Here is a 26,411-nt window from a genome sequence, read left to right as displayed (position 1 = left end):
CTGTCCTCATCTCACCTCTCTCCCCAATCACAGAATCATAGAATCGTTGGACTGGAAGGGATCTCAAGAGTTCACCTAGTCCAGTCCCCTGCACTCAAGGCAGGACTAAGTATTATCTAAATGATCTCTGACAGGTATTTGTCTAACTTGCTCTTAGAAATCTCCAATGATGGATCCAACTTCCCCAGGCAATTTATTCCAGTGCTTAACTGCCCTGACAGGAAATTTTTCCTAATGTCCAACCTAAACTGCCCTTGCTGCAATTTAAGCCCATTGCTTCTTGTCCTATCCTCAGAGGTTAACAAGAACAATTTTTATCCTTCCTCCTTTTAATAAACTCTTATGTACATATGTACAATGGATCATGCCAGGGTATTTCAAGACATGACTTCAGTGTCTGACAACATAATGGACATGATCTTCAAAGCAAGTCATTCTGAAACATGAAAAAGCCCCAATTGAGGCATTCTGCTCTTTGTGAGTGGTTTGTAGTTTGTGAGTTAGTGCAGTGAGATTTTTATAGTATTCCCATCACAAAAAATAAAATATTGGTTTGCCTGCATTTTCCCGTCATTCTCATTATCCTCATTCTCGTTATCACGACAGTGAAGTTATTCTCCACCAACTGGACAGGAGAGCTTTACTACCTCCTATTGTACATTGAAAAGGTTAAGGCATTTGGATGAACAACTCCTCCCCCCCACTCCCCTCCCAGTCCAACCATAAATATGAACCAACCATAAATATCAGAGTACTGCGATATAATTAAATAAACAGAACTACATCTTAATAGCATTGTCACCATAGAAAGCCTGGTATTCAACGCAGGACAGACTATGATTTGCCATTTGCAACATTGTTGTAGCCATTGCATGTGTACACAAGGGAAGGGAAGGTTAGAAAATCATCCTCTGTTCCGGCATCCCCTCACTGATGCCTGTTGCTGTAGGAGAGTGCAGTGACAATTCCCTACTAGTGGCCTGTGTACTGCAAACTATTCCAAAAGAGTTGCAGGAAAGATTGGGGGGGGGGGGTCCCACCAAACCCAGTGAACACTGGCAAGCAGAGGTAGCTGACCATGGAGGCAGGGCCAGATTAACCCATAGGCTAATAAGGCTATAGCCTTAAGCCCTCCTATTTTTAGGCCCTACTTTAGGCAAGCGAGAATGGCTCATCTATTCACCTTCTAAGAAGAAAGTGTCTTGTTTTTATTGTCACCTGTTTTCTGATACCAAAAAGTGGGGAATGTTCTGCAAAGGCTTCAGTGATTGGAAGAATGCTGCATATGTTACCAATCATGCAATGAGTGAGCAGCATACATTGCCAGTTAGCAGCAACCATGCCCAAAAGAAAGTTAGTGGCAGAAATGATACCCAAATGGAAAACCAGTTTTTGGAAGCTCGTGCTTATTGGAAGAACATTCTCAGACGTGAGGTTGAAACCATAGTTTTTCTTGCTGAGTGTGGTCTGCCATTCTGTGGCTCAGATGAGACTGTTAGATCAAAACACAATGGCAATTATCTTGGCGTTCTAGAGCTAATCACTAAGTTCGACCCTGTCTTAGCTCAACACGTCAATGAATATGCAAATCATGGAGAAAGCCATACATCATATCTATCAAAGACTATTTGTGATGAATTCATTGCACTGATGGCAAAGAAGACGTTATCAGCTATTGTAGATAAGATCAAAGATGTGGGATATTTTTCAGTGTCCGTCGACTCAGCACCGGATGTATCACATGTCAGTCAGCTGACTGTCATCTTGCATTATGTGCTACACAGCAGACTACTTGAGCATTTCATGACCTTCATAAACATCACCAGCCACACAGGGGAGAAACTTGCCACATACCTACTCGATTTCCTCACCGAAAATGGGATTGGCATCAGCCTTTGTTGTGGCCAAAGCTATGACTATGCAAGTAATATGAGTGGCAAATATTCAGGAATGCTGGCAAAGATAAAAGAGCACAATGCTTTGGTTGATTACATACCATGTGCTGCATACACTCTCAACTTTGTTGGCCAGTCTGCCGTGTATTGTTGTGTTGAAGCAGTTTCTTTTTTTGGATTTGTCCAAGAATTGTACAATTTTTTTCTCTTCATCAACCATCGTTGGTTGATTCTTAGAGATTCACTACCAAAGGGATGCCCAGTGCCCAAATCACTCTCAGGGACACGGTGGAGTGCCAATGCTGAAGCTGTGAATGCAGTTGTTCTGGGATACCCAAACATTGTTGAAGCCCTAGAGAGTATTAAAGATGATGAATCTCAAAAATCAGCAACAAGAAAAGATGTGAAGATCCTGAGTGATTCAATGCACACTTTGGAAACCGGTATTTTGTGTGAGGTCTGGAATGGTATACTTCAGCCATTCAGCAGGTGCAGTCTAAGCTTGCAAAGTGCTCAAATTTACCTTTCCACTGCTGAAAACCTAATGAGGAGTCTTGGAACTGTTCTTCAACAAATGCAGGATAGTTTCGATGAGTATGAAATTCAAGGGGCTGCAAGGAGAGCTAAGCATGAGTGTAAGTCAGCCAAATGCCGCAAAAGATAGAAGACCTGCAACGATGCACCTGCTCACTCATTCAGTGACAAGGAGGCCTTCAGAGTTAATACCTTCATTACAATCATCAACAAACTGAAGAGTTCATTAGAACATCGGATCAAGGCTTATGAAAATATTGGCAAAACCTTTAGTGTACTGACAAATTTTTTGCCTAACATTTCAAGTTCTGAAGTCAGTGAAGGTATCAAACGTCAGTGTCAGAAATTCTCAGATGATCTCCCAGTAGATTTTAGTAAAGAATGACGAAAGCAAATCTGTTTGGATGTACCGAGTTATCACTGAATCCAATGTGATTGAATGTTTCCCAAACGTTGAAACTGCATTTGTCACTAGTGATCACTAACTACAGTGGAGAACATTCCTTCTCTCTTCTAACAAGGGTCAAAAATGTCCTCCGATCCACCATGACTCAAGAGCATCTCAGTGCTTTGTCTCTCTTGAGCTTTGAGAATGAAATCATCAGGTCTTTGAATTACGATAACATCATTCATGACTTTGCCACAGGTAAAGCTGCAGGGAGAGGATTGTTTGAAGAATTGAGTGTAGTGAGAGTAGAATAAACTTGTTAATTTTACATAAAAATATGTAAATATGTATGTAGATAAATGTTTGATGACTCATACTTAGGCCCTTCCCTCTCATTAGCTTTAGGCCCCTCAGAACCTTAATCCAGCCCTGCATGGAGGGGATTCCCTGTTGCTCCCTCCAAAGGGATGGCTCAGCAGGTGTTCTCCCCTACGTGGTGGGGAGCTCTGTGAGGCAAAGTGGTTTGTGAAACCCAGTGCCTTCTGGTGCTGCCACTGCAGCTTCACACTGCCCCCAGGGCAGGGCAGAACTTAACTACAAGAGTCTGGCCCCAAAGTACCAGTCATAACAAATGGGCCTATAGGTGAAATATTAAGATTTGAGGTGCATATGATCTCCTTGAAAAATGGAAAACCACATGCACAATAGTTGCTTGTGCCATTGAAACCAGCCTGGGAGCCACTGATGGGTTTGGTGCACAAACGGTATGGATTTAATGGCAACCAGTTGTGCTTTGCACAGATGGGAGCTTTTGTATTGCTTCCACCTCCAAGTCCAGGTACAGTGAAGTTACAATGTTCTAGATTAATGTGACAAGCATGTGCATTAAATCCTCATCCAAAAAAAGGGGCAAAGTATCATAGTAGACTAGAGGTGGAAGATGGCATTTCCGATGCCAAACCTAGACAAAACCAACAGGCAAAGGAACAGTTTACCTTTACTTTCTCCCCAGTAACTATGGAAATACATACTCTTCCCACACAAGAATCAGGAATTATATGCTACATGCTTTGTCATTATTTCATTGGTTAATAAGGCAGAGACACAGTGCTGTTAAGATGCAGCTTTTTGCTTTGAAATGAACTATTTACTCTGTCCTATTGGAAAGATACAGCAGTGTTCAAAAATAATTACAGTACATTGCTGACTCCTGACTAGATAGTGGCTAACCCCGATATGGCTTACATATAGGCTGACCAAAATTTCAGCCCCTCTTCTCGAATGAGTCAATGGCTGGTTCTGAGGTGCTCCTTACAAGAAGCATGTAGTGGGCAGAGCGATGGCTTCTGCTACCCTGCCAACTGGCCATCAGAACTGGAGTGCGCATGCTTGCCCGGCTCAGCAGTTTATATACTCTCCTCCATTCTGAGGAGTGACTGCACCACCCCTTAGTGTGGGCTAAGCGCTATTTTAAAAATCTAGCTGTAGTTTGTTCAGTGCTTTTGTTTGATATTCCATTGCTGGTCTTTTCCTATCTGGATGAACTAGGTGTTTTAGTCCAAATCATAAAATAAGACCTCAGGTGTTTCCTTCCCCTCCCCCCCGGTTTAATGCAGTTAGAACCTATGTGAATGCCTCTCACAAATCTCATTACCACCCTGAGCATTTGAATTAAGCTTTGGAATCTTTAGTCTTTATGATTTGAAGCTGTATCTTCTGAATTATCTCTGGAGTCTTTAAACCCTTTTATTAATGAAGAGACAAATTGAGGATTTGGCCATATTTGTTTAGGAGGACTTTGGATTAGAATTGGCCATTCCCAAATCTAGGACTGTAGCTTGTTTTATTTCTTTTTTCCATCTTCAGATTTGCTACTTGTAAAAAGGATTGAAAATAAGTGGCGCTGCTATGCGAAAGATAAGCCAAGAAAGCTTTCAGGACCTTTTCAAAACAAAGGGTCAAGAACAGGTTTGTTTTTCTGAGAAGGAAGAAAATGTGCAGGGTTTTTTTGGTGTTGAGGTGGGGTGGGGTGGGGAGGGGTGAGTGGAGGGAGAATACAAGAAGCATGTATATTTTTGCTTGCTTTGGTTAAGTGCCACTGAATGAACAGTGATTCATTTCCACTTGATACTAGGAAGTTAAAAGGAAATTCAGAAAAATCTGGAATATTATAAATATTGCTCCTTCCATTTAATGTGTAACCTTCATGACTCACTTGTAAGCCACAACTTTAACTCTCATTTTAGTAAAGATAAAAAAGTTCTCTTTAAAATGTGTTTACTTAAGGCTTCATTAACAAACTATCACCTAGGTTCTATCATCCTGTGGAAGAAGAATGAATGTCAGCATTCTTTAAAAGGTGACATTTACCAATTAGCATATTAAATGGCATCATTTAAACACTAAAGGGCCACCAGTTATTCACAGCATGGACTATAAATCATCAAGGTTCATTATATTGTAGAAATTTAACCATACAATTAACTAATTAACTAGTTAATTTTCATAAAGTCTGCCATAAACTGTAGTCTGATGTAGTGAAAACAACAGGTTCTGTCTAGAAGAGGGGTTCTCAAACTGTGGGTCGGGACCCCATTTTAATGGGGTCGCCAAGGCTGGCATTGGCCCTGAGCCCTAGCAAGTCTAAGCCAGGGCTAAGGTTGGGCTTCAGCTTTGCCTCCCCCCTCCCCCTGCGCCCAGGGTGGCAGAGCTTGGACGGGCTCGGTCTTCAGTCTCCCCTCTGGGGTTCATGTAGAAATTTTTGTTGTAAAAAAAGTTACTCATGGTGCAAGAAAGAGAACTGCTGATCTAGAATAAATAGTGAATTACATCAGAAATGTTTAATAGAACTCACTAGAGGCCTTAGAAATATTGGATCTTTGTGAGTAAAGTTTGTATCATTATTTTATTATTTATGTGTGTTCCCATGGGCTTAGAGGCCCCTATTAGATATTGTACTAGTCATCTATAGACATGGAGAAATTGTCCCTGCCTTAAGGAGTGTACAGTCTTGATTTATGACAATATGCAGCAAGATAGGTGAAGAAAAACAAGTTGGAAATGGGAGGGGGGCAGTTAGTATTAGGTAACATGAAACTATCAAGATTTTCCAAGTCTAGATGTTCAATATTAGAATATAATATGACAGCACTTTCTGGGCTGATACTGCAATGTTTAGAAGTCTTATACAATCAGTTTCATTTCTGTATTGTGAAATTTAGTGGACTGTATTGTTCAGTAGCATTTTATCATCTGAGAGAGCAAGAGGTGTAAAGATGACAAGCTTCCAAAAAAATTGTAACACTGCTCCCTCTTATTTTCAGAATGTTGTTTTTTTTTCCTGCAGGGCTTTAAGGGATATGCTTTATCAGTTGTCCAAGTGACTTTTGACATTTCCTTAATAACTCAGTGTTAAATTGTTTTGTCTATTCTTGCTAATGGCAAGATCTTTCATCTATTGTCTCATTTTTCTCTGATGGATAAGGATCATGTTGCAAGCATCCTTAAAAATGATTGTCATTTAGATTATCTCTTGGATAACTTTACTTCTGTTAGTATAGGGAAGTTCAGGTAATGCCACAAATATTATGGTATTTGCTAAAGCAAATGATCAAAAGTTTATGGGTGACCACCATAGATTACTTTTAGTCCATTTACAATTATGTGTTTAGGCTTGCTTTTACCTGAGTCAGGCGTTAACGTTTTATTTTAACTGGTGTGATGCACTCTGATACATTCCTGTACTTTACAGGTGCCATGAAAGTGTCAGAAGCCATGCAAGTGGGATAGATGGGGAAAGAGGTGATTTGAAAGAGGTAGTTAGATAGCCATCTTGCCGGGAGGCATGGCCGGCGGTTGTGTTCAAAGCCAAGAGTTTATGAAGAGGAAAAACAACAAAATTATAAACATAATTATAGCAAGAGCAAAACGAGTTGGGCAACTTCCAATTCACCCAAACTGTAATGTGAGAAATAAATTTGGCAATACAAATATCAACAGTTACCCAAATGACAAGAGAGCAGTAAATACTTTCTGGTTTTAATAATCTTGCATATGCAAATCATTGTATGTAGTCCTGGCCTGGCCTAATTAGATACCAAGAAGATCTCCCTAAAAGGGCCCTAGTGCTTACTGTTATTGCTACCTAGGCCCAACTGAGCTGAAAATACCCTCCACAGCTGGCTGACCTATTCAGAGAGAGAGGTTGGCCAGCCAAGAAAAGAGCAGAGCTAAACACAGCCACAATTTGCTACTCCACATATGAGGCTGCTGGTGTTCTTATTTCCATTCTTGACTTCCAGGATTTTTCCTCCTGGCTGCATTAAATCTCCTCAGATGTGTCATGGTTTTACAGGGGAAAGACAGCTTGCTGTTCTGGTGATTTTTTCTCTACAGTCACTGGAACTCTGTGAGAAATGCCTCTCTCTCCCTCTTGATCACAGCTTTGTTTTATTCCCTTTAAATATCTTGGGGGCATGCAGGCTCCTTTCAGCTTGCTGACATTCAGTTGGCTAGGGAAGAACAAGTCCTTGCATTGTGGTGCTTTGGGATTCCCCGTTTGTACTCCATGCAATCTCTGGCATTTGAGAAAAGGGATAATGTATTGTATTATACTAAACAAGTATTGCTGGAGAGGAGACAGCAAGATATCTCTCACAATCACAACTTGCATTTGTGGCTCCAAAACCCAGTAGGCCATTAGGTTTCCATGGGCCAACAGCTGTGTGAGTAATCACAATTGGATCAAGCTTAAAGCTGTTAAAGGCAATGTTTACCCACTGTTGTTTATTTGTATTATTTGTCATGGACCAGGACACCATTATGCTGGGTGCTGTACAAACACAGAACAAAAGACAGTTCCTGGCCTCTGAAGAGCTTACACTCTAAATAGACCTGACTGATACTGGGCGGGGGAAAGGGTATAACACACAAGTACAGTAACATGTGCGATGGCAGCAATGTCGTGTTAGTTCCGGAATTGGTTTATATATATGGGGGGAGTTAGGAGGGGATAAGCTAAAGCAATGGGAGAAAAAGGGCAGGTGAGAGGAATGGGGAGAAGGGGTAAAAGGAGTTACATTGAGATGAAGAGACTGTGTGGGAGGGGGAGATTTGGAGCAAACAGCCAATCAGGACAGGGCATAGAAAATCCAGTCAAAGCGTAGACAGTTCTCCAAAGGACCAAAGTTCCCTGCTTTGGCTGCTTCCGCCCCTACCAATGGAGTCTCTGGCTGACTCCTCTTTGCAGCTAGTTCTGTACTTGAACAACTGAGAAACTGGACAGTCACATTAATACACCAGAGAGAGATGAAACAGTGTATCTGAAGCTCATTTCTTGCCACTGGAATTGGTAATTGTAACCATGATTTACCTTGGAAGATAATCAGAAAAGTAAGAGCAAAACTATCTTCTCCTAATTCAACTATCAGCCCCATAGGTACCCTGAAATCATGTTTGGTTACCTTAATGCAAAAACAAGTACTTTAGTATTGTGTTATCGGAGCACAACCAGCCGTAGGACAGTGTGCTGGATTCTGTTCTGGTTCATGAATCAACAAAATCATTGAGCTAAGTTTTCATTCTAGACTCTTTATTATTGTTGATGGATTTTGATTTTGAGGTCCCATATTGAATTTGAAGTTACAGGAGATAGAACATTATCTTGATATGGAAAGTAGGCATGTTTAATCTGGAAGCTAGAGAGGGAGGATAAATAGGGAATGCCCCTCCAAAATATCTTATTTAGTTACTTTGATGAATATACTTGCAGTTGAGTTTGATCAGTATGTATTAAAAGTGAAATGTCAAACTGTTTTCTAACGCCCCAACACTACATTTAAGCATTTGCAGAATATTGGTTTGGCAGTGAGCTAAGGTGATCACACCATAAGCTAAAACTTATCTTGTAGCTAAACAATTCTAATTTATTTTCTGGATGCGTAAAGATTCTGAATGATTTCTCCAAGTTTCCACTTCAGTAACTGGTACCTTACAGGAAGAAGCAGGTCACATCCCTTAAAACACTAATTAACCTGAGATATCATCTAGGATGTGAAATGATTATATAATCAGAGCATTTGCCACACATCCATTGTGTATTGCTGATTAATAATGTATGAGTTATGGAAACTTCCTGCAAGACCTTCTCCATTGAACTAAATAATAAGCCTCAGAGCTTAAAGGCAGCACACAGGAGGAAAGCCTGCCAGCATTCTTGGCTCACGAAACTCCTAGAGTTCACAAACCTTTATTAAGCTTTCTCCTGAGAAACCTGCATTTTGAAAAGCTTGAATGATACATTTCACTTTATTCTGTGTGCTCACCTATGGTTCAATCCTGCAAGGTATCAGGGGCCTCTTGTGAGTTGCTGAGTGGCATTAAACACTGAAGGATTGGGGCGGCACTCCAGACCCTGCAATATCAGACCGCTGAATCCTACAGATTTGGTTTGTGTACAGTTCTAACTAAGAAAATTGTAAAAGAAACAGCCTGAATTTGCCTTCATTTCAGAACTGTGTTATGAACCAAACCATATCACATATACTTTCATAGTTTGTTCTCTTCCTTGAAAGAAAGGAGTGAAGTTTCATTGTCAAAGAGGATTTGCCTGATGAATATCCGTGCTAGAGGAGACCTAAAGTGTCTTATGCCTGAAAATCAGATTCACTCTCCAGGTATCTTGAAAGCCTTGTCTATTTTGTCTTCCCTTTCAATTTCAAGTGAAGGGGAAGCATCAGCTTTTTAAAAAAATAATGGGGGGAAAGAGGGAGTAGAAAAGGAAAGAAACTATTAATAATCAGAGCTTCTAAGAAGCATCAATATCCATAAATTATGAGGGGTTTGCATTAGACTTTCATCATGTCACTTTTTAGAGCCACATGAAAGAGTTTCCCTAGAAAACAAACATTATTTACAGATTGGAATATTAAAGTAGTTAGAGCTGGATGAGCTACTGTTAGGATCTGATCCCAAACCTGTTGAAGTCTACAAAAAGATTCTCATTGACTTCGTTATGCTTTGGATAAGACACTTAGATTTTTAGGGCCAGATACTAATCTCATTTATACCAGTGCAAATCCAAATTGTCTTCACTGGAGTCAATGGAATTATTCAGATTTACAAGGGTGAAATGATTTTATAGCCTGGCCCTTGGCCTATTACCTAAGAGCTGAATGTCTGTTACCTTGTAAAGAATGATGCCCAAAGTATCTTTATGTACTACTACTACTAGGTGGAAGGGGAGATTTTTTTTTCTCTATGGGACTTTTCTCTGTATCAACAGATCCAACTGTACAACAACCATCTGAATTTTGAGCTTTATCATCTGACAGCTTTGGTGAGCTCTCCATAGAATTCCCATGTAGGAATGGCTCCTTAAGAAGATTTCAGCATCCTCTAGTTTAGCTCCCCTTTTCCCTTCCCCATGCAGTCTGGATTTTAGCACATGTGACCTTAGTTGCTTTAGTCTCTCTCAAGTTCTTGACTCTATGATTGCTTGGTGGAGTTGGGAGAGTGACTGGAGTCGGGGAAGGTGTGGAGAAAAGGGATTAGGTAATGGAAGGGTCCCAGCAGAACATTGGAATGTATGCTGAATTACTGAACAATAGGCCTTCTGCTCTCTTGAACCTGGCACATGCAGGGACTCCTCCCTGAGCTCTGGACAGCAGCAACATGTATGGAAGTGCCTTCCTGTCCCTGAGCCCTCAAAGCCTTGTGTGGAGCAGACAGCCCTGGGGGAGAGGGAGTTATGCAGAGGGAGCCAGCCATCATCCAGTGGAGTTGAATGGCTAATTTATATTGTTTTTAAAGGTGTGAACAATGGTAGGGAGAGGGCAACTGGGGATAGTCTGTGTAGAAGAGGAAAGTCCCACATTAATCCATAAACTAATAGACAGTGAGGTCACCTTCTCCAGAGGCAGAAGAGGAAAATATTAAGGGAGCATAGAAGCATATGGCTTGATAGGGAGTTTTTAAAGGACAATTTGAAAAGAAATGTGTGTGATTATGATCCAAGAAGCCACTCATATGGTAAACCTATGTAAGCCATGTGATCTTATTACTGTTATCCTCATCTTTGCTGAGTTTTACAACTCCACACAGAAGAGAGAGAGAAGTAGTTGTGTACATGCATTCCTATAGTTATACAGAAGCTATCCAGGTGATGAGGAGGGAAGATGCACAGTTACAGAAGAATAGAGAGCTCAAATGATGGTCATGTGCTGAAGGATGAAGAGCTAATAAAGTAGTCTCCATGCTTGCAGAAATGAAGCAGTGGTTCTGTTTTTGTCAGCACAGCATATACATATTTGTGTATAACATTAACATTATTAATCCAGTCAGTGCACTGGGGATATTTGTTACATAGCTAAAGTTCATGAGTATGGCCCACTGGTATATTTCATGTAACACAATAGTCTGTCTAAACATGTCAGAGTCCTTACTGTGCACCAGGCAAGATCTCAATTGGTTAAATCATTTGTCAAAGGTTAAATAGGATGCGTCCAACTGAACTTATTTTTTTCCCCTTGAAGTCTTTAAACCATGATTTGAGGACTTCAATAGCTCAGACATAGGTAAGGGGTTTATTACAGGAGTGGGTGGGTGAGATTCTGTGGCCTGCGTTGTACAGGAGATCAGACTAGATTATCATAATGGTCCCTTCTGACCTTAAAGTCTATGAATCTAAAATCCTTAGCACAATATTTAGTAAAATGTCCACTAGAAGAAGCTGAAGAAGCGCTTTCTCATGGTAGGATATATGGTTTCAGAAGCAGTGGGACTTGTGCTGGCAGGGCATGCAAATATTGAGTATTCCATATCTGTATCTAGAGCCAGAAATTCACTGTACATTAATAAAACTAAGCACACAAAAATAAATCCACCCATGGCCAGATCAGTACTTCCCTGTTAGGGAATCACATTATTTGATTGTTAGTATTACCAAGGCATTGCATGATGTGTTCTGTATTGTAGGAGTGCAGTATACTAATCTGGCATATTTTGAGGCCAGTTAAAAGGAAAGAAGTTGACTAGCACCCTGGCGGGCCAGGCCAGTTTTATTTACCTGCTGATGCGGCAGGTTCGGCCGATCGCGGCCCCCACCTGGCCGCACCCTGGCCGTCCTGGGCCAATGGGGGGCGGCGAGAAGCGGCGCGGGTGAGCGATGTGCTGGCCACGGCTTCTCGCTGCCCCCATTGGCCCGGGACGGCGAACCGCGGCCAGTGGGGGCTGCGATTGGCCGAACCTGCCGTGTCAGCAGGTAAATAAAACTGGCCCCGGCGAGCCGCTTGCTGAACGTTGCCGACCCCTGGTCTAAAGGCATAAATGTCATTCTTAGCTCTTTTATCAAGTTCAGGTGAAAAATTAGACTTTACCAGGAAAGGACAGTTTCCATCCCAGACTTGAGCAACTTACATATTCCTTTCTTAACAAAAATTATTGGTGTCCAAGTCCATTCACCTTGATGACGTTTCAGAACAAAGCAATCCTGTTACACAAGATTATAGACCCACTTTATTTTAAGTTTCCAATAATTTCAAAGTAATTTGCTATTCATAGAAACAACACAGAATTCATTTGTCATTCATGTGCACCTGCCCATTCTTTTGAGCTACACTTCATTACAGCCTTGGTTACAAATCCACCCTGTTTTACAGAGGGCCTGATTGTGGCTTTGTTGGGTGAGAATGCCACACACTCAGTCCTGGTTCATTAATTTCTAACTTTTTTTTTTTTTTAAATCAAAATGAAATTGGGTCTGTCAGTCCTGTGAGTGGACTATAAAATTGGTCCTTCACCCTGCGAAGAACAAAGGTGGACTTTTTCATCTCTTTCTGTCTCTCTCTCAGGTTTGAGGCAGTGCCAAGCAGGGGGAAACTGGGACCAAGGGAGTATTTTGGGGAAGCACTAGGCCTCTATGCAACATATATTTGCCCAACTCCTCTGGGTAGCTCAAGTCATTTCCTTCCCTGCCACCCCTCCCTACAATAGAACAACCTCAAGGAAAATGAACCTTTCTGCTGATCTTTGTATTGCTTTTACCTACTTGAGCAGGATATGACTCTCTGTTTGTATTATTTATGTGTACTATCTACGCACCCCAGTTTTGTACTGTGTGTGTGAAGTGGCCTTGGGCTTGTCCTGTAATGTTTTTAAGGTACATTCTGATATACATGTGTGTGTGTGGTTTAAATGTTTGTGTGAATAGAGAAATCAAACTGAGTATAAGAAAACACTCCAAATACTAATGATACGGCCAATAAATCAACATTAAAAAGTTACAGTTGGAATGATTTACTGCATTAGATATTGTGTTTTCTGCAGTCCCATGCTAACACATCAAAAGATTTTATTGCATATACTCAGAATTCTTTATATAGTTGTACTGTATGAATGACAGCAGCCTGCATTTAAATGTCATTTGATATGTAGGCTCTCAAAGCCCCAAATTTGTTTAAGCCTTCCCACACTCTGTGTTGTGGTGAACTATTATGAGACCTGCCGTACAACTGGGTAAACTGGGGCACAGAAGTTAATTGGTTTGCTTAATGTATCCAGCTTCTCAATGGAAGAGCTAGGAAGAGATCAAGTCCATGCCTCTGATCACTAGAACATATTTTTCATAAAATTGAAAAAATTACTGCTTCTGTCAGCCATTAGAATGTTAATTTTGCTTTTAACTATGTGTAACCCACACACCTCCTGGGGTGGTGTTCTGTCCCATCTAGTGGCACTGAGACCACTTAGAGAGAGAGATAAAATGAGTTTGCTCTACAGCCTTAGCTAACAAGCCATTGGCTTTTAGCTCATGTGGTAGAGGCTCATGCACTAAACTCCAGAGGTCCCAGGTTTAATCCCGCCCGCCGACAACTGGGGTCTGTCGGTGTTACATATACACAGATTAGTCATATTGTAGCAGGGAATATGGTAAATCAACAATGTCCTCCTTAAAGATGCAAACTCCTAAACTCAAACCTTTCCCTCCCCCTCCCCTTTTATGTTCTCTGAAGGCCTGGCCGTGGACTGTATGGAATTGACAGCATGCCAGACCTGCGTAGAAAGAAAAGTTTTCCCATCGTTCGAGATGTGGTGAGTAACCTCTGATACCACGAAACTATTGATTCATTTGAAAATTATCTCTAGCTCTTTCATGTAATGGCTACTGCGTTTGTGTGGAAAACTGTTGTATGGAAAACAGTGTCTAGGAAGATGGATCTAGACCAAAGTAAGATGTGGTAATTATGAGTTACTAAATATGATTATATTTCATTTAATATCTACATTTGATTTGAGCTGAAATTATTAATAGACTCAGATAATACCTGAGTGTGTGTCTGTGTGTACCATACGGGTAATAAACTATCCAACATAATGCCAAATTAGCTAATGAGCACAGCTGTTCCTCAGTGCTTGGGATACCGATTTGTTTGACTTACTGTGCAATTGAAAGAGGAAAAACAGACATTTTAAAACCCTAAATTTAAAATGATTTAAAGTTTTATCTGTTGTTTTGTTATAACATGATGGGATCTGTTACCTTAGCAACCCTTGTAGGGCATAGTAATCTAGGCAAAAAATCATTCCAGCAAGGGGGAAGGAATTTAAATTCTGTGACCTCTGATTTATGCTGAGTTTCAGTCTAGTTGAGGTTAACTAGAAATCTTTCAACTCCAAACAATATTAATTGCTATTCATGTTTCCTTGAAGAGCCTCATGAACAATTCCTCAAGTTGCAAAAAACGAGTGTCATCTGCTGAAATAAATGAGTTTAACAGTAGTTATTAAAAGGTTAACCTTAACCAAGTTACCCCATTGTATTACTTCAGATATCACAGGTATTTTCTATACTGGGAAATAACTGCACTATCTCAGATGTCACAAGGATGGTTTCTTTTACAGCAGAATTATGTACAGTATTGAAATTCACAGGGGGGGAAATGAAATTTTTCAGATCCACGATAAAGTGAGAATTATTTGCTCTTTTCTGCCAAATTAAAAAATCTCAGGACTCTTGATTTGTAAATTACTGTTTATTATAATGCTGGTGACTGCATTAATACTAATTGAAGAAACTGTGGACCCAATTTTGTAGTCTGGAGAATGAGTCTCTAGAGAATAGAAAGTAATGGCCAAAATTTTCAAACCTGGGTACCTGAAGTCCATAGTTAGGCATTTAAATGTGTGTGGCCTGCTTTTCAGAAGTGCTCAGTACCCATAAATCTCACCGAAATCAAGGAGAGCTGCAGACGCTCAGCAACTTTGAAGATCGTTTCAACTTAGGTGCCTAAATATGGACTTGAATTGCCTAGGTTTAAAAATTCCAGCCATTACGTCTTTCTTTAACTAACCAGGTATGAAAATATTGCCCTAAAAGAATAAATAAATAGCAAAAATTTCAAGTTTGATAGATGACATTGCCAGGCACATATAGAGAAGAGTGAGGTACAGAGGCCCTGAAAAGGCACTGAGTACATTCTGTGAGATCCTGACCACTATCAAAACCACTGAAGTCTTTGTAAGTTGAGAGGGGGCTTAGCATCCTGTCAGAGAAACCCAGTAGCCTGGAGAATCAGCCTCAGAATGAACATGCTATTTGAAAATACAGAGACAGTTGAAAATAACTAAGCTCTACAAAAACATGGTGCTTCTACTATATCATCTAAAACCTGATTCATCTTTTTTTAATTGAACGTTAGATGGTAGCTGCAGAGCTCTTTAAAAAAATTTCCTAGTGAAAGTTATCACTGCCAGCTCAGAAATGACTGTATCTCTTAGTAATGTGGTGGTTAAACTAATACCTGTCTTTTTTAGTACTATTGTAAATAACTGTATGCATAAATGTCACTCATATGCCCACAGATAGGAAAAAATGTATTATGGAATATCAGATGAGGAATGAAAGAATGCCATTAAGTATTTTTACATGCGTCAATATGATTATCTGTGAATCCGTCAGAAATGTGGAAATAACAGTGCTAGGAATGCTTGCTGCGCCGCTGCTTTGACACTGATCAATGTACATATCGTTGTTTGACAGCTTTCATATAGTAAATCTCCCTAATTATTAATATTCTCTCTAATTTCTTCCATATCCGCTGGATTTGTCAGGCTATGGTAAGTGCTTTTATACCAGTGAATGTTCTGAAATGTCATAGTCTTAAGGATTTCACGATTGCCATATTTCATGCTGACCTTTAATTGCGAATTAGAAATGCTGCTTTATGAGCAAGATGTTAATCCTAAATGAGGATATGGTTTATGAAAGTAGCCATCTGCCGAATAATAATTTTAACATTACTAGAAATTAAACTATGTACATATCCTTTTTAAAAAGTTTTTAAATTAAAAAGCTTCCGGTTACAAATGGAAACAAGCAGATAACGTAAGGCCCAATCCTGCCAGGCACAGAGCACCTTCTCATGTGGTGCTTAGGCTCCTTAATGGAAGTTGAGTATGTTCAGCACCTTGAAATTGATCTTGATTTAAATTGATTTTGAATTATTTGGACAATCTTGGAAAAAACTTGTTTTTCCAAAATAAATCAACTTTCTTTGCAATACAGGATGAGCTGTGCTCTGTATTTGATATTACGTCACGTGGAAAATCTGTTTTTTCCAGGCCCTGCTTCTGGGAAAGCGCCGCATCTGCTTTCCCTGTCTCTGTAACTTCTCTTTTGTCCCCATTGGAAAACACAGTGTTGGCTTAGAATGAACAGCAAGTAAGATGCAATAAGAGAATTCTGCCTGAGTAATCAATTTCAAATGGCTTCTTCTAGGCCAGGGGTTCTCAAAGTGGGGGTCAGGACTCCTGGGGGGGGTTCACAAGGTTATTACGGGGGGGTTGCGAGCTGTCAGCCTCCACCCCAAACCCCGCTTTGCCTCCTGCATTTAAAATGGTGTTAAATATATTTTAAAAGTGTTTTTAATTTATAAGGGAGGTCGCACTCAGAGGCTTGCTATATGAAAGGGGTCACCAGTACAAAAGTTTGAGATCCACTGTTCTAGGCCACACAACACTTCCCATTATTAAAACCCTGTTTTTCAGTTGCTCATAACTTTAACAACTTTTAACTATTTGGGCTGAAATTTTCCATGCTGGGTGTCTGTCTCAGGCTGAGTATTTTTTTAAAAAATTCAGCCAAATTGGTTCAGTCATTTACAAAAACAAGGTTAGGAAAAAATGTTATTTTGCCCAGGTTACAAAATTCTGGCGACTTTTTCTTTGAGAAGCCTCCATACTTTGAAGCAAGGATTTGAACTTTGGCTGGAGGATGACTTTTGTGCCAGCGATATGGTTTTTGTAGTCCCTGTGAAAACCCACCCCCAAATTTGTTTGAGTTTATAAGATTTTAAAAATTGCAGATTGCACATGCTCAGTAGAGGCTTGCTAGAGCTTCACAGATAAATTCCCCCAAAATTCTGTTTCAACTGGGCATGTTCCAGCTTGGGGCTGAATAGGACTTTCCTTGCAATTGTAGCTCTGGGTTGCTGTGGCCTGGGCCCTGGAACCAAGAGCACGTAGTCTTAATTCTGGCATTTCCTGATATTTGAGTGTTTCACTTTGCAAACTTGATAATGTTCTTTTAACAATGTGTGTGTGTGTGTGTGTGTGTAATATTGTATTGTAATTCATTTTGTAGAAATTCAGAAAAATGGAAATTTACTTTACTAAGATTCTGCATATGTAGTTTTATTTCTCTATAAAGTATCACAGTGTAAAAACCAAAATTCTTATTCAGTGGTTTCAATCACTTTTTATATATTTGATCCTTCCTTTGTGATCACGGAGGTAATTTACCTTTTCATTGACATCATTTAACTGGAGAATAGAACTCATCTAAACTGTTGGAATCTGAAGTCTTTGCTCCCATTTACAGTTAGACGCTCCTTTACACAGCAGTATAAAGGGGCCTTGGTATAAATGTGAATCAGGACCTGAAACTATAACACAGCAGGGTTTTAGTTCCCATTTTTAGTATTCAAAACTGAGATGAGCCTTTACGGCTTATGATGGATTAGAGCAGTGTTTCCCAAACTTGGGACGCTGCTTGTGTAGGGAAAGCTCCCAGTTTGTTTACCTGCCGCGTCCACAGGTCCAGCCAATCGCGGCTCCCACTGGCCGCGGTTTGCCGCTGCAGGCCAATGGAAGCAGCGGCCAGTAAGTTCCTCAGCCCACGCCGCTTCCCGCTGCCCCCATTGGCCTGGAGCAGCAGTGGGAGCCACGATCGGCTGAACCTGCGGACATGGCAGGTAAACAAACCAGCCCGGCCCGCCAGGGGCTTTCCCTACACAAGTGGTGTCCCAAGTTTGGGAAACACTGGGTTAGACTCACTTTCCATGAATTACTTTGCAGCCCTGTATTTATTTTTGTCTGTTAGCATGAATCTTTCACACACAGCTTGAATCCCTCTGGTGGGGATAAAAAATCCAGATTAGTTGCCAAGATAGACTGGTAGCAGTAGATAAAATACTGTCTGTATATGTAAGTATCAACTAGCCCCTAATCACCATATTATCTGAATGCCTCCTAAGTATTTTAAAATAGAGATAACAATAACAGTCTCTTACACTCTGTCTCCCTTCTCAGACTGTAGGATAATATCCTCTTATAACCTTTAATGCGGGAGGCCCTTTGACTGGACATCAGGGAGTGAAAGAAATCCAAAACATATATGTGGCAGGGAGGAGGCTCCCCCGCATCTTCGATTCTCTGCTTAACCATTGGCTAGGCAAAAGTGAATGAAGCCAGCTGATTGGGTGCTGTTTGCACTCCCCTCCCCTCACAATTTAAACTAAATCCAGGCTTTTCTAAGCCTCTTACCTTGGCCTCCCTCTCCTTAGTTGTAGATTAGGAGTTGTGTTGCTTATGATATTACAGGTCTGACCAATCACCTCTTTTAGGGATCATGAAGGAACTTTTCCTGTTGGACCAAATTGGCATGTAATCCGGTGGGGGTTTTGCCTTCCTTGCTGCCTCCTGGAGGCACAATCCAGTTAGAAATGATAGGATCTGAAGTTCCTATAATGTTGTTATGATTACTGACTCATCATAACTTGTGACTAGTGTCCAGTGCAGGTAAAGGCTAAAAGAGCCAACTCCCAGAGATAAATGAGACTCAGGATGGCACAGTTGGACCTTGCACATGGTGGGAAAGAGCTTGAAGTCTTTCAGGACTGAAGTTCCTCCCACCCAGTCTTGTGACCCTTCCCATTCCATGCCACCTTATGCGGCGTGTTTCACAACTGAACTGAGTCAGTGGGATAGAACGGGGAAGAGGGTCTACTCTGAGCTGTTTGGTTCCTCTAACCTGCACTGGAACCAGTGTAGGCAATGGAAAACAATGTTGTGCCGCTCCCTAAGGTATAATTAATAAAATTGCAATCTGCCATTTAAACCCATCCCAAGTGTCTTTCAATCATTCATCTGTTCCACTGGGCAAACAGTTTGATTAGTTTTGATCTGATTTTGTTTGTTGTTCGGGTACATAAGTCATTGGGTGGGTTGTGTGTGCATGAAGAAAGAATTTCAATAAAGCTAGACACAAGAAATAGCTTTTCATTTAGTTCTGAAAGTGGTTAGTGCCACAGTAATTCTTCTCTCTTGCAGGAGAGTACCATAGTCTAAACCCAGCTGCAATGAAAGTTCTGTTTGCTGCAGTCATGAGTGTTCCCTATTAGTTGGCATTGTTATAAGTTCCAGTGGAATGTAGCTGCTGTGGAGGTTATGGTCACCAAAGTGGAAGCAATCTTTCAGGTAGCTAGGGCCAATCCCATGGAGGATTTTGAATATCAGGACAGATACCTTGTAGTCATTTGGGGAGTCAGCACAGAGAGCACCAGGGTGATGTGTTCTGTTACTAAGAAGACAGGTTTTTGTACCAGCTGGAGCATTTTCATAGGTATGGCTTGACTCATAAAAAGGAGTTGCAGTAATTGTAGGGGAAGTCATAAATGCATGGATCACTATGGCCAGGTAGGTGTAATCATCTTCTGGCTAGTCCCTGACAGCCATGAGCATTTTTCACCATCAAGGCTATTTTGGTACCCAGTAGCAATGAGGAGGTTCAAAGGACCGCAAGACTGCTGATTGACTTAATAATCTGATGGAAAATGCCATCATAAAAGGAAAATAAAGGAGGCAAGTTTTTCAAAACACGTCCACCTTCCCACCAGCATTACCTCAGTCTTCCTAGCTTTACATTTCTCGGTCATCTGTACATGCAGGTGATGATTTCAGTGATCTTTTGAGAAATGTTGGGAATCATTGCTGGTTACATTTGACTTAAAGAAGATTATACAGTGTAAATTTCATACATATGTGAATTGAATTTCTTCCTTGTTTCTTGCTATTTGAGTGTCTCCCTTCATATGCTTACGCTGACTTGGTTAAGCATTGACGTAGCATGAGTATGATACCAGAATGTTGAGTGAAACTTTTTTGATATAAAATTATTAATTCTTGATATTGTGAGAAGGTTTGATTCCTTAGGGAGCATTCCAGGTGTATTGATAAATCAGCATAAACCACAGGACTTGCCTGAAACTATAGTCCATTGTCACCTTTTTTCATATAAATTTCTCTCCCATAAAAAAAAACATTTGTAGCAGCAAAACAGCAATGATAGTAGGATAGATATTTCAAGATTTAAAACACTTATCTAAACCCAGTGGGCCAGATCTCAGCTCATGTATACTGATATAGAGACTTTGACTCCAGTGGAATAACACTAGTGTGCAAAAGCTAAGGTCTGGCTCGGTTTCTATATTACCTTGAGTGTGATTATTTCACTTTGCTAGAGTATTCCTTAATTATGCATAAAGTGATTTAGGAAATTTTCTTAATATTAGCTTGTTAAATATATAAAGAAAATCATATACTTTTTATACCTGCTTTATTGAAAAAATAGAATTTGAGATAAAGTGGAAAAAACATTGATTGTGATTAAATTAGTTCATTTCAGACCTGCGTGTTGCAGAACTTAAGAATTAGTTGCAAGCACATGGTAATGGAGGTATTGGTAAAAATCTCCTTCTCTTGCTTTCATTCCCTTGTTGGACCTACCTTAGTATTCAAGAAGACCTCTGATGATGATAAGATGTTTGTGCTGCAAAAACAGATGGCAAGAGAGAATGCATTTTATTACAGTGGTTCCAAGTAGTGATGCTTTAGTTAAAGCTGAGTTGCCATTTCTGACCCCACTTTCTGGGTTTAATATCATAGCCCTGTCAAATGCTTCAAGCTCAGGCATCAACTTTTTTTTTTTTTAATAGAAAAATCGTAGGAAGGGGTTAAGTAATTTTGGGTGCCAGTTTGTTTTCTTTCAGATGCTTTTTCCCTGTGCTATAGAGCACAGATATAGATATAGATATATTTTTTGCAAAGACTATAATTCAGATCTCCAAAGAAGTACATAAATTACCTTTTAATAGTTCAAAGAGAAGCTGTTTTGAAACTAGTTCGCTATTAAATTATGAGATCTAGCCTGTGGAGAACCTACTTTTTGTCATTTTTTTCCCCTCGGCATGAGAGCCCTGAAGAAACCTTTAAATTACCTAATAAAATATGGTACTGATTGCTGAACAGCTACTCACATTTCTCTAGCTTTGAATTTTCTCTTTTCAGTTTTAATAGTCTACAGCTTTATCCACATGGCAAGCCAGATGTATTTTATTTTCTGAGAATAATTGCAGCTTTCCAAGCTGTTTTGGAGCTATCACCACACACACACCATGTTATTACATAATATTCTTGTTTATATGTACCTTAAACTTCAGATGGACCAAATCCTCCTTTATGATATTGGGACATATATTAAGAATGATATGAATATTATAGAAAATTAATAATAAAGTCATATAGTAAGGTAATATGATGGTTGCCTATCTTCTCTCACTGGTTTGTGATATTTTTGGGCAGTAGTATCTCTGTGTATTATTTTTACTACATATGGGACCAAATCATGAAGATTTTACCAGAGGCTTCTCTCTCAAACTGGAAATTCCATGGCAGAATCAAATGTGGAAATGTTCACATACAGATTTTAATTGAATTCCATGTTAAATTGAGTAATACATTAATATTTGACAATAGCTGAGAATAATAAACAAACTAGGGAAATGCAACCTAGATGGAGTTACTATAAGGTGGGTGCAAAAATGGTTGGAAATCCATTCCAAAAGAGTAGTTGTCAGTGGTTCACAGTCATGCTGGAAGGGCATTACGAGTGGGGTCCTGCAGGGATCAATTCTGGGTCAGTTCTGTTCAATGTCTTTATCAATGATTTAGATAATGGCATAGAGAGTACACTTATAAAGTTTGCAGATGATACCAAGTTGGGAGGGGTTGCAAGTTCTTTGGAGGATAGGATTATAATTCAGAATGATCTGGACAAACTGGAGAAATGGTCTGAAGTAAATAGGATGAAATTCAATAAGGACAAATGCAAAGTACTCCATTTAGGAAGGAACAATCAGTTGCACTCGTACAAAATGGGAAATGATTGCCTAGGAAGGTGTACAGCAGAAAGGGACCTGGAGATCGTAGTGGACCACAAGCTAAATATGAGTCAACAGTGTAACACTGTTGCAAAAAAAGCGAACATCATTCTAGGAGTGTTGTAAGCAAGACATGAGAAATAATTCTTCTGCTCTACTCTGTGCTGATTAGACCTCAACTGGAGTATTGTGTCCAGTTCTCGGCACCACATTTCAGGAAAGATGTGGACAAATTGGAGAAAGACCAGAGAAGAGCAAAAAAAAATGATTAAACGTCTAGAAAACGTGACCTATAAGGAAAGATAGAAAAAAATGGGTTTGTTTAGTCTGTAAAGGAGAAGAATGAGAAGGGCTATGATAACAGTTTTCAAGTACATAAAAAGTTTGTGACAAAGACGAGGGAGAAGAATTGTTCTTCTTAACCTCTGAGGATAGGACAAGAAACAATGGGATTAAATAGCAGTGCAGCAAGGGAGGTTTAGGTTGGATATTAGGAAAAACTTCCTACTGTCAAGGTGATTAAGCACTGGAATAAATTGCCTAGGGAAGTTGTGAAATATCCATCATTGGAGATTTTTAAGAGCAGGTTAGACAAACACCTGTCAGGGATATTCTAAAGAAAATACTTAGTCCTGCCATGAGTGCAGGAGACTGGACTAGATGACCTCTCGAGGTCCCCTCCAGTCCTACGATTCTATGAATGTTGGCTAATAGGAACACTTACTAAGTTACTATACATTGAGTTCAAAAAGAAAGGGGCTGGTGTTAATACCATGTCTGAAAGCATGACATAGATTAAAGTTGATGACGGAAGTAGCTTGGCCAAAATCACTTGCAACTTAAATGGTCAAGTAAGTAAAACATCAGGTATAAGTAATTTGGTCAGGGCCAAAGTGATGTAACTCGCACTGACTTGGCATTCCACTGGGTCTGAGAAGCAAGTGTACTTTATATATTCAGAGTGGGAGGGGTAATATAACAGGAAAAGTAATTTGCCGGTAGGAGTCAGATAAAACATGCCTCTCTACTTTAACATTGACCCACACCGTGCCCAGCACTTTCATGGGCCAAATTAAACCCTGGCATGAGAGGACACAGTTCCCATTTGTTTTCTTCCCGATCCCTTATACCTGAGTTGAATTTGGCCCAGCAGAATGCTGAATTAGTGCAAATTACACTCATTTTACACACCCACCGAGCCAGTTACTTTAAGTACTGGGAGGAGACTTCAGAGCCTCTATCACAGTGGAGAGAGGCTCTGACATCTGGAAAAGGAAGGAAGCAAAGAGCCTAACAGCTAGGAGGAAAGGGTGGGAGGAATGAAATTGCTTCCAGTGTTAAGATGGGGCTTTTTTTAACTGATGAGGGAAAGCTTGGATCCATGGGGGAGGAAATCTCTCTCTCTCATGAGTATGTGTACAGGTGGGTTTACACACCAATCTACAATGTTGTGAATCTTTTTCTTGTTCCTTGCTTAATTATGGCAAATAGGCACCTTCAAATCTTCTGGTATTTCATCTTGTCTTTAGGTGAATGCTTCAGAACCTTTGCTAAGGACCTCCCCAATACCCTTGTTATTAATTTCACATTTCTGTAATATAATTCCTGTGGGCCTAGTGCACTGTCAACTTTTAATATTTTTAATTGCCTAATTATCTGCTCTGTTGCAATGGCAAAGCCTCTGAACATCTCACATTGCTCTCCAAGAAAATATATCTAAGTTCTTTGAATGCTGCCTTCCGCTTATAGTGGCAATATTGAAGATAAAACTCCATTTAGGCCTCAGTCACTGTCATTTTCTCCTACCCCTCGAGGCCACAGCTGTCCTGTTGTAGGCATACTTGCTTTTTATGTATTTCAATAACTTCCCAGTGATCACAGATAATTATTTTAATTCCATTTACTCTTGTTACCTTTTTTGTTAAATATTTGCACTCTATTTTTAGTCCCGGCCCCAAACAGTTTACAATCTGAGGCCCCAGTCCTGCAACTAATATCATCTGCTTATGTGTGAGGCCTCATTGACTTCAGTGGAGCTCCACATTGGCACTCCAGGACACCTACGTGCCATCACTTGCAGAACTGAGGTCTAAACAGACAAAAGGTGGATGGAAAGGGATGCACCATGCAAGCAGAGTGTTGACTGGCAAACCTCATATAAGTTCTATGGTTGTGTTGTGTTGTGTTTTTGTTTTGTTTTGTTTGGGGTGGGCATTTATCTTTTAGATTTATTTACATACCTATATGAAATGTATAATGGACCAGGTGTGGGGTGAAGAGGAAAGGCAGGAGGGGATTAATTAATAAGAAACACCTAAAACGAGATTGCAGGCATTGTGAGGGGGGGCATAGAAGAGAAAAGAAGGAGTAAAGGGTAGGGAGGAATATGGAGGGCAGCGAGATTGTGATTGACAACAAAAGATTTGTGAGGGGGAAACATAGCCAATCAATAGAGGGGAAAGAATATCTATACCAATTGAAGGAGAGGGAGTCTAAGGTATCACCACTGTCCAGAGGCTGCTAGAAAAGGTTCTGCTGGCATCTTCCTGGCTAGAGGATGGGTGGGGCGGCAGGGCCCATCTGCTCCCAGATGGTGATGGTGCTCTCAGAGGAGGCACGATTGCGAAGGTCCAGCAGGCAGTGGGGAAATGGGGGTCCTGGCTGCGCTTCATCTCTTCTTCAACAACCCATGTGTTCCAGGAGGTTGCAAGTGTCTTTAAACCTCACTGCTGTCTTAGCTGTCCAACACACCTCTTCCCTTTATGTCATCACCACAGGCAGCTTTAGTCACTCCCATGACTTTTCACTGAACATTTTAATTGTAGTTTAATTCTAATCCCAATATGCTTCCAATCACTACTTTTCAGAGTTTCTGCTCCTGTAACATCTTATACAATTATTTTCATTATTTAAGACCCGAGGCCAAATTCAGAGATGATGTATAAGTTGCTCATTAGTCAGGGGGTGGGGATGGCGAGGAATGCACAAGTGAGTGTAAGACTAGGTTGTTGTAACTTACATACCAGGGAGCTGAGAGAAGGTATAAAAAAAGCACAAGTTAAAATAGATGGTGTCCTGCTTTAACTAATACGTCCATACACCTTCCTGTTAGTTGCTTTTTCTTCTATACCCTTCTCTCTCAGAATTTAGCATGCAGATAACACCCACATAAATTCCTGTACCCTGAGTGGACAAAATTCATAGATGATGATGGTAAGATGCAAATTGGTGTTTGAACGTGAGTGTACAAGAGTCTGGTGATCTCACTTACATACCAAGGGTGCTAGACAAAAGGTATATATTAGACCCACTTATTTGGATGTGCCTCTTAATTTGGCTTCAGGTCTGATATCAACTTTGTTAGTTGATGCACATACTGAGATCAAACCAATTCTTCATTGCCTTCTTCTAGTTTTTCCTTTCCATGGATAGGCCATTAAAATTTCTCAGTATGACAACTCTTTTCAATTTCATGCTTTTAAAACATTTTTCTATCAGCTTACATCCTAACTGTTGTTCATGACTTATAGTATATCCTTTTCTTTCCTACTTCTCTTATACCCAGGCCATTGCCAAATCCTGCTGTGTCTTTCTCCACAGCATTTCCAATATTCATCCCTTCCTTTCCATTCCTTCTGCCAAGATGATAGTCCATGCTCTGGTAATTTCTTGTCTTGGCCTATTCCTCACTTCTTGATTTCAGCACTGGTCCCCTTCCTGCCCTGCCCTGCCCCTCCCCACCCCCGCCACCCTTCATTCCCTGTCTACTCACTTGCAGAGCTCTCTCTCTCTCTCTCTCTCTCTGACCCCATCTTCTCCATCCCCTCTCTACATTCCACACATGCTTTTTCTCCTGAATATGCCCTTTGTCTCCTTTGGCCAGTTCAGAATTCCTGCTGCTCTGTATGTTGGATCAGTATCCTGGTTCACAGAGGCAAGTCTAATAATTCCTAGAGGAAAACTAGATTTTTTTTCAACCTCCTAACCCATTGATGCTCCCACTGCTCATTCCTCTTCTTATGAAGTTCTTCCCATTTGCTCCGCCTCTTCTTGAGGCTCCATCTGCTAAAAAAAAGAAAAACATACTTCATTGCTGCTTCT

At 40.3% G+C, this 26,411-nt stretch overlaps 1 protein-coding gene across 1 annotated transcript in view; it reads left to right on the top strand.

The window, feature by feature from the left end:
- Positions 1-26,411, top strand: part of UNC13C (unc-13 homolog C) — a 398,557-nt gene that overhangs the window by 85,591 nt on the left and 286,555 nt on the right. The window contains exons 5-6 of the mRNA XM_034783191.1: positions 13,827-13,905; positions 15,925-15,930. Of these exons, the coding sequence (XP_034639082.1) occupies positions 13,827-13,905; positions 15,925-15,930 (85 nt within the window). The remainder of the gene's footprint in view (positions 1-13,826; positions 13,906-15,924; positions 15,931-26,411) is intronic.

This window comes from Trachemys scripta, chromosome 10 (assembly GCF_013100865.1).
Source record: "Trachemys scripta elegans isolate TJP31775 chromosome 10, CAS_Tse_1.0, whole genome shotgun sequence".
NCBI lineage: Eukaryota > Metazoa > Chordata > Testudines > Emydidae > Trachemys > Trachemys scripta.
Note: the sequence above shows the minus strand (reverse complement) of the source record. Positions and strands in the feature narration are given on the sequence as shown.